Source organism: Corvus moneduloides, chromosome 8 (genome assembly GCF_009650955.1).
Source record: "Corvus moneduloides isolate bCorMon1 chromosome 8, bCorMon1.pri, whole genome shotgun sequence".
NCBI lineage: Eukaryota > Metazoa > Chordata > Aves > Passeriformes > Corvidae > Corvus > Corvus moneduloides.
Window position 1 is genome coordinate 19,732,809 of NC_045483.1, and position 12,677 is coordinate 19,745,485.

A 12,677-nucleotide genomic window follows, 5' to 3' on the forward strand; every position below is an offset into this window, starting at 1 on the left:
TCCAGATTAAAAAATGAGTACGGAGCTGTAGGACAGCATGTGATGTGCACATGTTTCTGCTCCAAGTCTCTGCTACAGCTGAGCTTGGCAGAGCCTGAGCCCACACATACAGTTTCACAGATTCAAAGTGGGGGACTTTGGAGTAGTTGTCCTTTCCTTCCACATCCAGTGTGAATGTTGGTTTGAGTGCCTTGCTTCAGTCACTCAGTCACTGGTGCTGTCCCATCACCCCACCTCTCCTCCCAAACCTATATTCCCACACCTTCCCTTACCTCCCTTAGCTGATACCAGAGTGTCTCTGACCAGTGCAGTTCATCCTGGGTCCCAGCAGTGAGTAGCTAGTCTTCAAAGCAGGGTGAGGAACATGCATTTCCTGAGAAGCTGAACAAGGAAAGGATCTGTAGGCAGGCTAACGTGGAGTGTCCCTTCCCATTGCAGCGACCGCCCCCAGAGCCAGCTGGTTTCAGACTCGGAGTCGGAGATGGACAGTGTGGAGCAGCTGGCCCTGGGCAGCACGGACACGCTTTCCAATGGACACAAGGCTGACCTGGAGGCTGCCAAACGCCTGGCCAAGAGGCTCTACAATCTGGATGGCTTTAGAAAAGCAGATGTGGCTCGCCACTTGGGGAAGAAGTACGTGTGGGTATTTGGAAGGAATATTCCATTCTGCAAGGAGCTCACTTGCACCTGCGCTGCACCCACAGCTGCTGCCCTTGTGGGGCACCAGGCTGGCAAGGAGCCGCTGGCAGGACCTCAAAACCCACTCCTCGTGATTGGTACATCTGCACCAGATGTTCCCTCTAAAGGTCTTAAAACCTGGAAGACATCCAGATTTTCATACCTTCCTACCATGACTGCATCTCGGATGCTTCAGTAAGGTGTTGGGGCAGGGGGTGGCTAGCTGACCTCTCGGGGGCCCTTCCCTCTATAGCTTCTTCATTTTCTCTTACATGCCCAGTATTCACAGTGAATTTGTGGGTGACTTCTCTGAGTTTCATGGGAGCATGGGGTCTCTGTCCTTGGCATGCCTCTTGCAACCCTGGGGAGCTCCCAGTCTCCTAGAATCCACCCAGCCCGTGTGCCTTTGGCTGTCCCCCCAGTCTGGTCAATCCCATTCTCAGCCTCCCCTTTTTCTATTTCAGCAACGAGTTCAGCAGGATGGTGGCAGGGGAATATCTGAAGTTCTTTGTGTTCACAGGGATGAGTCTGGATCAGGCTCTCAGGTCAGAGCTGAGTGTGTGTACATGTGTATGTGTGGTGGCCACCAGAGTGGGGTCCCAACAGACCGTGCCCTCTACAGCTCTGCAACCACATAGAGATCTGCAGGAGCAGGCAGACCCCTTGACTCCCACCTGGAGATCCTCTTACCTCTTAAATAGGAGAGGGTGTTTTCCCAGATGGTCTCTCAGCCATGCAACCAAGAAAAAACACCCCTGGTCTTAATTTAATGGTCAGTGCAGTTGAATGACAGTCAGGTTCACCTAGGCCTGGGTTTCCAGGTCTTGAACTCAAATCCTTCTGTTGTTACACCTGCCTCCTTTCCCAGTGTAGGTCCTGAGATTGGTTGTAGGTCTCTGCAATGTGCCAGCAGGATATGGTGCTGTGGACTTGGAGGAGAGTCCCGCAGTGGGTTTGGAGGGAGGGAAGGATGTGCAAAGGCAGGGCTTCATCCAGCACACAGGAAGGTCTCCAAACCAGAAAGCACAGCTCCATTCCTGCACAGGGTGTGTTGCAGAAACTGTAGTGGATTTCATGTGTGACCAACACTGATGCTGCTGCTGCTGCTTTTTCAGGTCCTTTCTAAAAGAGCTGGCCTTGATGGGAGAGACACAAGAGCGAGAGCGGGTGCTGGCTCATTTTTCCCAGCGCTACTATGAGTGTAATCCCAATTCCATCTCTTCAGAAGGTAGGAAACTGCATGTCTGTGGGGGGTGTGCATGTTTCAGGGGAGCCTATGTGTTTCTGAGCTTGGTGAATGTGCTCAAACTGAAACTAGAGAGCAGGCAGAGAGCCTATACTGATGCCTTAGAAGATAGCCCCAGTATGTAATTTCCCTCAAATAACAGATGCTTTATATATATTTTTTTAAGCCTGGTCTGGTTGGATGATGCATAATTAGGGCTCAACCCATTCTTAATTCTGACTTTGAGCAGATTAGTGCAAGAGGCACCCTTAGCACACTCCTCACCAAAGAGACCCCAGCTCTCAGACCCTCAGCTCAGGGAATATCTAAGTGAGGAAACTTGTGCGCCTGACATTTGAGGAGCACAGGCACCCACTTTATACTATTTCATGTCTTTGCACCTCCTCTGTGTGTATTCCTATGCTGGGTCTGCTCTGGGCTGGCTCTGGGACAGGTGAGCTTTGGGCTGCCTGGCTGGCAGAGGCTGTGTTGGTCCTACCTTGCCATGCTAGGATCTCTGCAGGATTAGCTACAGCATGACTGCCTGGCTATAGGGGCTGCAGGCTTGGAAGGGAATTTGTATGCTCAGGTTTGGAACCAGCAGCCTCCTACCTACTCACCTGCATGCTGTCAGCACTGCAGTGACTGCTGTGTCCCCTTGTGCCCAGGTTGGGGGGGGCTCAGTGCTGTCCTGGAGGCTCAGAGACCCCGTATCCTTCCTAAGATGCTGAGGCACTGGACTGCCAGCTGCAGGGCTGAGCTGGGGGCTCTAATTCCTGTCCTGTGCTTGTGCTGCAGACGGAGCCCACACCCTCACGTGCGCCCTGATGCTGCTAAACACAGATCTGCATGGACATGTAAGTTACCACTGCCATTGCCCCGGTCTGTCCCCTGTCTGATCCCACCACCCTGAAACTGTAGGTGCTTGGGGAAGAGTGAGGACAGTGCCACATGAGCAGGAAACATGGGACCCTGGGCCTGGCTGGTCACCCCTGATGTGTTTGGTGAGGATAGAGGAGAAAGGCTAATGAGAGGAGGGGCTGATGAAGGAGAGAACGGGGCTTTGAAGGAGACTTGCTGAGCTGAAAGATGTAGAGGTGGAACGAGGACAGAAAAGAAAACTGAGCAGGGAAAGAAGGTGGGAATGAGACTCCAAAACCAGCTGTCATTGGGAGCATGGAGCACACAATTTTGAAAAAGGAGGCTATTTAAAACTCCTGGAGTGTCTGCAAAGCCAGCAACTTCCCCATACCTGCAAGCAGCCTTCCCGAGACCTGGCTGGTCCCTCACCCCTCTGCAGAGATGGGGTGTCTGTTCCTGGGCTGTGGGGCCTGCTCCAGCCAGCAATGACCTCTGTCCCAAAGGTAATCCCAATGTTTCTCTCCCCCTGACACCCCCAGAACATTGGGAAGAGAATGTCCTGCTCCGACTTCATTGGCAACTTGGAGGGACTCAATGGAGGCACTGACTTCCCCAAGGAGCTGCTCAAGGTAAATTTGGTTGTTCTCCATGGCTGGCCACACAGCAGGAGCAGAGTGAGAGCTTTGGGCTGGATCACATGGAGGGCTACCTGAGATGCTATGAATGCAAGATGCGTTAACATGCAAGAACAGTGATATTACCTGAGCCTGCAGTTGTGCTCCTGCCTTCCTTAGGGAAACATGGGCTGCTCCATTCCCCCAGGAGGACACTGGAACTTTGCCTGGGGTTCTGATTCCCTCATTGCTGTTGCTGTGCCTGTATTGCAGGCAAGGGAGCACTCATGGGGCACCTTACTAGGGCTGGTTTGCCCAGCTGCAGCCAGAGGCTTCCTGGTATCAGTTCTGTGGTACTCAGCCCTTTCTGACTCCCTGAAGTACTGAGGCCCAAAACTTTGGCCAGGCCCTGGGACTGGAGCCATCTTCGGTGACACAGGTGATATGGGCAAGGCATTGCGATGGGGAGAATGGGCTAGAGGTTAAAACCTCGGATCTGGGAACTCACCACACTGGTGTGACTGGGGCACTCCTGCCTTCTCCCTGCCTGACCCAGTTCCTAGTGGGGCTTGGTCAGGGAGAGCAGTGTTCAGCAAGCACCTCTGGCCTTGGACTGCTGCGCTTCTCTGGCATCGCCTGCTCTCAGGAGGGTTTTCTAAGCTGCTGTCTCCCCGTCTCAGACCCTGGGAATAAGCTTAGCTCCCATGGGGTCTTCCAGGCAGAAACCGCTGCTGTTGGTGAAGTGCTACAGTTGGCAAATACTCGTGATGTGGAAGATGGGTTCCCACAGGGTGCTGGAGCCACAACGGGGGGGAGGTGGTTGATGAAAAAAGACAACAGAGGGTGAAAAGCTGAGCTCCCTTTTCAGCCTTTGTGGGTCTATTCCTGGCTTTGTCGCTCACCCCATCATTAAGGGGTTACCAGCAGTTCTCAATAGGGCTGTCCTCCCTCTCAGCCCACACTTCGCATGTAAAAGGAGTTACTCAGGAAAAATTCTCCTCTAATTTTAAACCTAGCTCCAGAAAAGGCTTTAAGCACACAAAATGGATGGAAACATGTGAAATGTGGACCCTGAACCCCAGCCCTTCAGTGCTGCTGCACCTTGGTATCTGAGCTCCACAGACTTCTTGGTGTGCCCTCTTTGCGTCCCTCACTGCCCCGTGGTTGGGTGCCCACACTTGAGGCATTGCCCTATTAAACTTGTCCCCCACAAAGCACCAGCAGTTCAAACATATGAGATCCAGTTACCACATCAGATCCCAGACAGAGGGAAATAGGACAGCGAGGAAGTGCCATGAAGCTACAGGCCTTCTCTCATGGGCAGGGGCCAAGGCGTTTGCTGGGTGTAAGGAAGTGGAGGGAGGCTGCAGTGTTGCAGCACAGCCCCGCACAGCTCTGCCTGCAGCCCAGCAGCTGGGAGGCTGCTCTGCTAAAAATGGCCTGTTCCCTCTGCAGCTGTGGTGCTTCCCACCGCCGCTTTTCAGCCGCCTCTGTACAGGAGCCATGCTGGGGAGGGGGAGTGAAAGACAGTGTGAGGAACCTCAGGCAGGGCAGGCTGCAGCTCCTCACCTGAAGCACCACTCTGCTTCGGAAACCCCCTGCCCATGCAAGAGGGCGTGGGATTCTGGAGCAGGTGAGATGGAGAAAGGGCTGTTGGCTTGTGCTGGGGAGAGGACTGACAAGGGGAACTTGTGCATCTCCTGGGCAGCCTTAGCCAGCACATCCAGAGAAGACACTCTTTCCCTTCTGCCCACCGCTTTTGGCTGCTTGGCGCTTTGGTCCCTGCACAGGCTCAGGGGCAGACAAATGGGGAAAGGCTCTCCTGCTGCCCTCCCTGTGTCAACCTGCATTAGCCCTGTTACCCCAGGCAGGATGCTTCCTCCTTGGCAGACCTGGCAGGCAGGCTGTGCCTGGGGACTGAGCCTCCTGTGCAAGCGTGCCGCACAGCTGTCTGGCTAATTTTAGCGCTCCTGGAGCACACGCGTTTCCTAAGGGTAAGGGGAGGGGAAGGGCTGGCAGGCTTCACAAGAGCTTCCCAAAGCTCAAGGCTGGGTCTTGGGCAGCTCCGGCACCACAGAAGAAGGGTCCTGGGGGCTCTTCCCAGCCTGCCTGGGTAGATAGCACAGGCTGCTACCCCATGGACTTCAGGGCTGGAGGTGGCTCTCACCCAAAGCACTTGCTGCCAGGGAACTGGGGCAGTAGGGCAGGACCTAGGTGGCTGCAGGGGCATACGGCCACCATCCCCTGTGACTCTGAGGACAGCATCAGGAATAGACCCGCAGGGAGCCTGAGCACTCCCCTTGTCTCTGGCTGCAGGGAGTCCCAAGACAAACGCAGCATGATGCCTGAGAGCATGTGGCAGCTTGAGTCAGACGAGAACTTTATCTGCTACTAGATAATACATGTAAACAGTCCCAGTTTTATGCAGAAGCAATGAAAACACTTGAAAAGCTTTCACAGCTGAGCATCACATCCCCCTCACTGCCAGTGCCTCACTATGCCCTGCACAGCACCGCTGCTGAAACTAAGGCAGTGCTGCCTTACCAGCACTGCTGCTGGAAACCCTTTCCTCTGTCTCTGAAAGATCCCCTGGAGAACTATACTCTACAGGCAGGGCTGCCCAGCTCTCCAGCTGAGATGTTCCCCTGATAAGGCATGGAGCCATGCCAGGGATATAAGAACCCATATAATGCTGTTCCCAAAGATGCCCACAAATGCAGGCTGAACTCCTGTGGCCATATGAAGGCAGCTATCCATGCAGCAAGGAAGGAGGTGGAAGCAGGACATCCTGGAGCTGGTGGTATTTTGGTTAGCTCTTGAGATGTTGCTTTTCTCTTGACAGTGTGATTTCAGCCCAGGTCCCCTGGGATTTCACGCAGCGTTGCTGATTGTCTGCTACATTTCAGGTGTGGATTTGACCTTTACATGATTGATCACTTTGTGGAGCCTTAGCTCATCCCCATCTTCCTTATCCTTTTAGCTTAACCTTGTGCTTCACTGGCTGACAGCAGGGCCAAATCAGGCCCCATTTCTCACCAGCACTGCTTAGCAATTGCAGGAGTGAGCCAAATCTGTGCTGCCTTCCAGCCTAGGAGCCCAGAGCACGTCACAAATGTTAATGAATTAAGCCTGACAATGCAGTCGGGTCCTCGGGGGAGGAAGGTAGGATGGGCCCCCACCTTCCAGCTTGGAGGCACAACAGCAGGGCTCAGACGCTCAGAGTGCTGGGTAAGTGATTAGCAATGTGGGAAGAAAGCCCTGGCTCCCACCTCTGAGCTATAATCACAGGAACGCTTGCTCAGTGTAATCCCTCGGGCTATTTTTTTTTTTTTGCCTGTTTCCCCTGGGAGCGATAGGCTGCTCTGCCCCTGTCTCCCATGGCTCCCTTGGCCGCAAGGGCAGCCCAGTACATCTGATGTGTCAGGCATCCATGCCCCCTCCCTCACAAGTTGTGCCAAATGATCACTATGCCAAACAGTTAAGACAGAGTGGAAAATTTCCCCCTCTCCACGGCTGCATCTCCTGCTCAGTCAAGCCTAACTAAATTACACATCGATCCTCGTGCTTTCTGCAAGGATGCCGAGCTCTTTGCTTCTTCGGGAGCAACTGCCTGAAGCATCTCTGTCCTGCCCATAAGCAGCTGGGTGACTGTAGCTACTGCTGTTTCTGGCCTGACCTGGGAGGGGGGACAGGCAAGAGGCTTAAGTGTGGGGTGGACACTGAAGATGGGAAGTCTGAGCACGTGTCCACTGGCCCCGTCTCCTACCGGCTTTGTAGGTCCCTGGTGTGGGCCGGGCTGCAGCAGCAGCTGAAGCCTGCCCAGCTGGAACCGAGTGGAGGTGCCACCTGGCCCCTGCAATTCAGATGTCACCACCGCGGCCCCCCCAGGAGGGTGCAGCCACCTGCTCCCACTCTCCGCGGGAAGGAAGCAGGGAGGGCCAGCTGGTGCACCGGAGGCAGGTCCGGCAACTCGTGTGGCATCAGCGTCAGGGATGCTGTCCCCCCAGGTGCGGTGCCCACTGCCGGCCCCTCGGCGCGGCTCAGCCCGGCCGGGCGCCGCGGGTCGCCATTGGCTGCGGCGGGCGGGGCGGGGCAGCCCCGCCTCTGTCGAGAGCCGCCGCCGAGCCCGGCCCGGCCCGGCCCCGCTTCAACAGGCGGCGGCGGCGAAGCGGCCGCGGCAGGCACGGCAGGGCAGGGCCGGGCAGGGAAGGGAACGGCAGGGCAGGGCAGGTCCGGTCCGCCGGGCGCCCCGCCGGCTCCCCGCCGGCAGGATGATCGGCGTCAACAGCATCAACAGCAGCGCGGGGCGCATGCGGTCCCGCTCCATGTGCTCGGTGCGCTACGGGCGCAACTACCGCGGCGTGGAGACCTTCTGCTACGGCTGGCCCCAGCGCTCCCGGACCCTCAAGCCGGTGCTCTACACCGACCTGGTGGTCAGCCGCATCCAGAGCCGCCGCAAGAAGAAGCCGGTAAGCGGCGGGCCGGGGAAGCGGCGGGAATTCCGTGGGGGAATGCGCAGCGCCCTGCGCCCCGGCGGGGACACGGGTGGGTGAACATGCCCGGACGGTCGCTCGCTGCAAGAGCCTCAGCCCTGGTACGGAGCAGTCAGCCTCCATCTCCCTCTCGTTCCTGCTTTCTGCGGAGCCGGGTCTCCACCGTGCCCCCTCCTCCCGAGGGTCCCCGTCCCCAATCCTGCATTTCTGCCCCCTCCATCCCACCCCGATCACGGAGGTGGCGGGAGCGCGGCAAGACCTGGGTGACATTGCGCCGCTTACCGTGGTCTGGCAGCAGTGCTTGCTCGAAAACATCGCTGCGAGAGGAATCCAGGACAGAGCCGTACCGTTGGGACCTGCCCCTACGGCTTAGCATAAGTGACGAGCTCTGCGGGCTCTCTGCCAAGGGTTGCGCTGCGCCGTGCCCTGTCATCCCAGCCAGGGCAGACTGGCACCCACCTGGGCGTCGGGGAGAGCCGCAAGTCAACGAGGAGGGGCAGCGCCGCAGCCCCGGCACCCAGCCGAGCAGAGTTAGAGAGGAAGGAGTGGCTTCCTGGGCAAAAACGGGCTTTTTATTGCCGAGAGCTTGCTCGCTGTGAGCCGGCATCCGTTTTGGAGATATTAGGCTGGTGCGCATCGGTCCTGGGTGGGAAGAAGCGAACAGGCTGTCTCTGGGCGCGTCCTGCCTCGGTCGGGTGCCTGCCTCCGGTGTAGTAGCGGGAGAAGAGCCCACACCGGCCCCTTCCTCGCAGGCAAACTGGGGCAGAGCAGTCAGGGTTACCCCAGAGCTACTTGGGCTGCCCCCGTGGCTAAAACCAGCCCGGTGGGGCCATCGGGGCCGTGCCAAGCCGCGGTGCTGTCATAGCGCAGTACGGTCTGGGGGCAGCATTAAGTTGTGACGCACTCGGATGGAAACATGCAGTTGGGAGATGCTCGGTCGCTGCTTCCCGCGCTGTGGGGCTGCGCTGGGAAGGGTCTGCTGTCCTGGGGGAGATAGTTGCCTGGGCAAGGAGTAGTTTAAATATTTTGAAAGAGGTTGGTGCAGCTTACAGTGTTACTGAGTCAAAAGTCTGGGGCCAAGATGGGTAGCTGTCACCTGCTGCCACCCATGACTGCAGCAGGGTGGAAGGTCATGCACAGGACATTGTCCCCGTGGCAGCCCATTTTACGGGGAAAAAAGTCTGTCCTCAAGTCACTCTGCTCTGTGTGCACACAGGAGCCCCTCTGCAGCAGAGGGGAGGGAGGGACACGGGGATGTATGCAGCAGGGCTGGTGTGTGCCAGGTGATGAGTTGTTCTTGAGCATGGGTTGTGCATGCTGGGCAGGCAGGAAATGTGGGGGGGTGCTGCTGAGGTGAATTAGGGACCCGACAGGTACAGTTCCATCCAACATACAGCTCTGATCTGACTCTACTGTTCAGATCTGTGCAGCTGGAGGGTCTGTGTGCCTGGGGGACCTCACAGAGCTTTGTGGCTGGGTGTAGCGAAGATATTTTGCTAAGGAAAAGTTGGGCACAGCCAGCAATTGAGCTTTCATGTTTAAATGCTGTCAGTCACAGAGAGAGGTAGAATGACTGCAGAGAGGGTGCTTGGTGGCTGTGAAGTCTGTCTTGAAGAATGTCATGAACCCATGGCTGGTCACAGGGCTGACAAGAGGAAGGGGAGCCTTGATACGCACATGGCATCTTGCTGCATGGAGAGCTGAGCACTGTGGTGTTTAGCAGAGGAACTAGCAGACTGGAAGGAGGATGTGTCCATAAGACTTATGATGCATAGAAGAGGCACTCCAGAAAGGGTTAAAACCCTCATCCAAGTGCCCAAATTCCTGCCTTAACCTTCATCTGTTACTTGAGTACTGGGCTACAGTCCTCAGTACAGTCCTGTGCCAAAGCTGTATTCAGACCAGCTTATTACTCAGCTCCCCAGACCATCACTGGATCTTGCCTCTGGTCTGGTCTGAGCTGAGGAGCTGAAGGGGGGTGTCTTCTCCCTGCCCTGCTTACATAGGCTGTCCCCAGCAGGGCTGGCCCTATGGCTGGGCTAGAACATCAGAGCCACCTGCCTCTTGCCAGTGCAGCCCCTTAGCTGTCCTTGAGACCGTTTGGTAGAGCGGGACTCAGGAACAGCCTCTCAGCCTGCTTTTGGGAGGGAAAACACCAAAGAAAGATGTTGATTCAGTTAGAAATCCCACTGGGACAGTACATTCCTAGGTCTCTTTAGCATTGCGCATGTCTAGGGCAGAGCTGGCTGACTGGTCTGGCATGCTGCAACAGTGAGCTCATAACCCAGCGATGGCAAAAAACCCCAACCATGCTTGGGGTCATCATCCATAGTGGCATGTGGCCAGTGCCCAGCTTTCTCTTGGGTAGTACTTGCAAGCTCAGAGATGCCAAAGAGTTGCTGTCCTTTTGGCCCAGGGGAAATGAATCCACGGAACAAAGAGAGTCTGGAGAGAGGGACCTGCTGATGAATCTGGTGTCTATGGTCTCTGCTGACGTGGTTGTGAGTTAGGCTTCAGGAACCTGCGTCACCTGCGTTTCCCTAGCAGAAACGATCTGTGCACCAAAAAGCCCAGAATTTTGTGGAGTGACAGGCAGTGGTTCTGCTACAGGACCAGAACAGCAGAGTGAGCTTTGTGGCTGGAATGCATCTTCTCGGCTAGGACTTGGGCTGAGTCCACCAGCTTTGTACCTGAGATTGGTCTTGGATGAGGATGGTATTTAGCCAAGCAGAATTTTGGCAGGTTTTAAGTGTAGATGTAAAGCTTTGTGTTGCCTTCTCAATCCCACAGTCTCCCTGTTCCCTTACACAGGAGTGCTGAGCATCCCCTGCTCCCTGTCTCTGAGGTGGGGTACTTGGCACCCCTGCTGGTAATGGGCTTGGTGGGATGCTGTTGGGGCTTGTAGCAGGGCAGCTGGGGCCTTTTGAAGCCATAAGGCAGTTCAGCCTGGAGTCCCAGCACCCAGGTTTTTGTAACACAGTACTCTGCCAGGATGTTATCCGACACTGTGCCATCCTGAATTACTCCTCAAGCATCTTCTGCTATCGGCTCATCCACTCAGCATTTAGCAGCAATCCTCCCGCAAGCCCTGCACGGGGCTGGGGTTCTCTCCAGCCCTCCAAAATCCCTGCTCAGCTGGCTCACATCTCCCTGCCTTGGGGCAGGGAGTTGACACTTCTCTGTATCACCAATGAGCCAGATGGAAGCCAAGCCACGTGTGCCATTCTGCCCGCTCTTTCTGAGGTGCTTTTGGGCCATTTCCAGTGGCCACTATGTGCCATTTTTTTAGTCTCCTTTTTGTATCTGTTGGTTCTCAGCATTTTTCAGCTGCATCCCCGGCAGTGATTAAGATCCCTTCTCTTCTGTTTCCCATGGTGACTCCTTATGATCCACATTGCTCTGGGATCCTGCTTATCCCCCTGCTCTGCTCCCAGATTATGTTCTGCAGGGCTCTGGATTGCCTTTTTCCTCACAGATTCTTCTCTAAATCTCTTTGCTCCTCTGGCTGCCTTGCTGCCAGCCTGCTGGTGGGTATCTCCTGCTCACAACTTAGCATCCTGCCCCTCTGGCACTGGGACTGCACTAATGGGTCTGGGATCAAATCTTCTCTCAGGCTCTGAGGCTATTACCCCTTTATAGGTCTCCTGTCTTCCCAGGAGAGAACTGAACCCAACTTTTCTGCCTGCTAGATTGAGACGATCGCTTCCTTCCTCTGAGAAACAAGCTGGTGCTATGCCAGCATTTCCCTGGTGGGAAAGTGTGGAAAGAGCTGGGTTCCTGCTCCATCCTGGCTGCTGCGCCTCTCGGGAGTGATGAATGTCCCTTCCCTAGACATCGCTGGGGCCTGTCTGCTGGCCAGCATTCCCGGGCCCCTGCACGCCTCCAGCTGTACTTTCTCAGCCACCAGCAAGATCTCTCAGCAGCAGTCTCTGGCCCAGTGATGGATGTTGACAGCTGCATGAACAGCCTGTGCAAGATTCGAGTATTTTCCTCCAAGGATGATGCCTTCCAGATCTTGCTCCAAAGCCCTCTGTGAGCACTATGTTGAAACCCTCTCTGGAGCCTCCGTGACTACAGAGCTGTGCTGAGCACTGCTGGCTTGCACCCAGCTCAAACCGGACAAACACTTGGGAGCGGGGCCCTTAAGCATCCTGCTGTAGGCAGGCTTAGTTTGTTCCTGTGCAGAAATGCAGGCAGCAGACCCTGCCTTGCTCAGATGGGTGATGTCTGGGTCTCCAAGGAGGGAAAAGTGTTGGGGTTGCTGGGGAGGGGGTAGGGACAGGCCACAGCCACTCCAAGCACCTGCCTTGACGAGCCACAAGGTCCTCTGAGTGTCTCATGAAGGACAGCATGCCAGGGTTTCTGCCAGTGCAGGGCCAGCACTGTGCTGAAGTCTCTCATAAAGTGTGCTCCTGCAGGAGCAATGCATTGCTGGGGAGTGCTGGGTGCTGCCATGAGCCCAGGGTGTGTGGCTGACTGCAGTGAAGTTGTTGGCTGTGGTCTGTTGTGGCATGGAGCTTCTGGAGGCCGTGGGGCAGGCTGAGGTTCCACTGAGTGGGGTGAAGGCATGCACCAATGAAGTCTGTCCCAAAAGCTTGCTGTCGTTGGACTCAGGCCTCCTGAAGGCTGCCACTTTTACCAGTCTGGAACACCTTGGAATAGGGAGAAACAGCTCTCCCAAGCACTGGGAAATGTTAGGTGTGCCTCACCATTATGCTGCTAACACTGTGGCACTGTCACGGGCAGGTAGAGACAGAGGGTAGGAGAGGGCAAAATGCCAGGGCCATCCCCTGCATTGTCCTTGAG

General features: G+C 55.9%; 1 protein-coding gene across 3 annotated transcripts in view; it reads left to right on the plus strand.

Moving 5' to 3' along the window:
• Positions 1-12,677, plus strand: part of PSD (pleckstrin and Sec7 domain containing) — a 45,579-nt gene that overhangs the window by 26,323 nt on the left and 6,579 nt on the right. For all 3 annotated transcript variants that reach the window (XM_032115522.1, XM_032115521.1, XM_032115523.1), the window contains 5 exons: positions 439-633; positions 1,143-1,223; positions 1,794-1,906; positions 2,702-2,760; positions 3,304-3,393. In XM_032115522.1, coding sequence (XP_031971413.1) covers positions 439-633; positions 1,143-1,223; positions 1,794-1,906; positions 2,702-2,760; positions 3,304-3,393 — 538 coding nt within the window. The remainder of the gene's footprint in view (positions 1-438; positions 634-1,142; positions 1,224-1,793; positions 1,907-2,701; positions 2,761-3,303; positions 3,394-12,677) is intronic.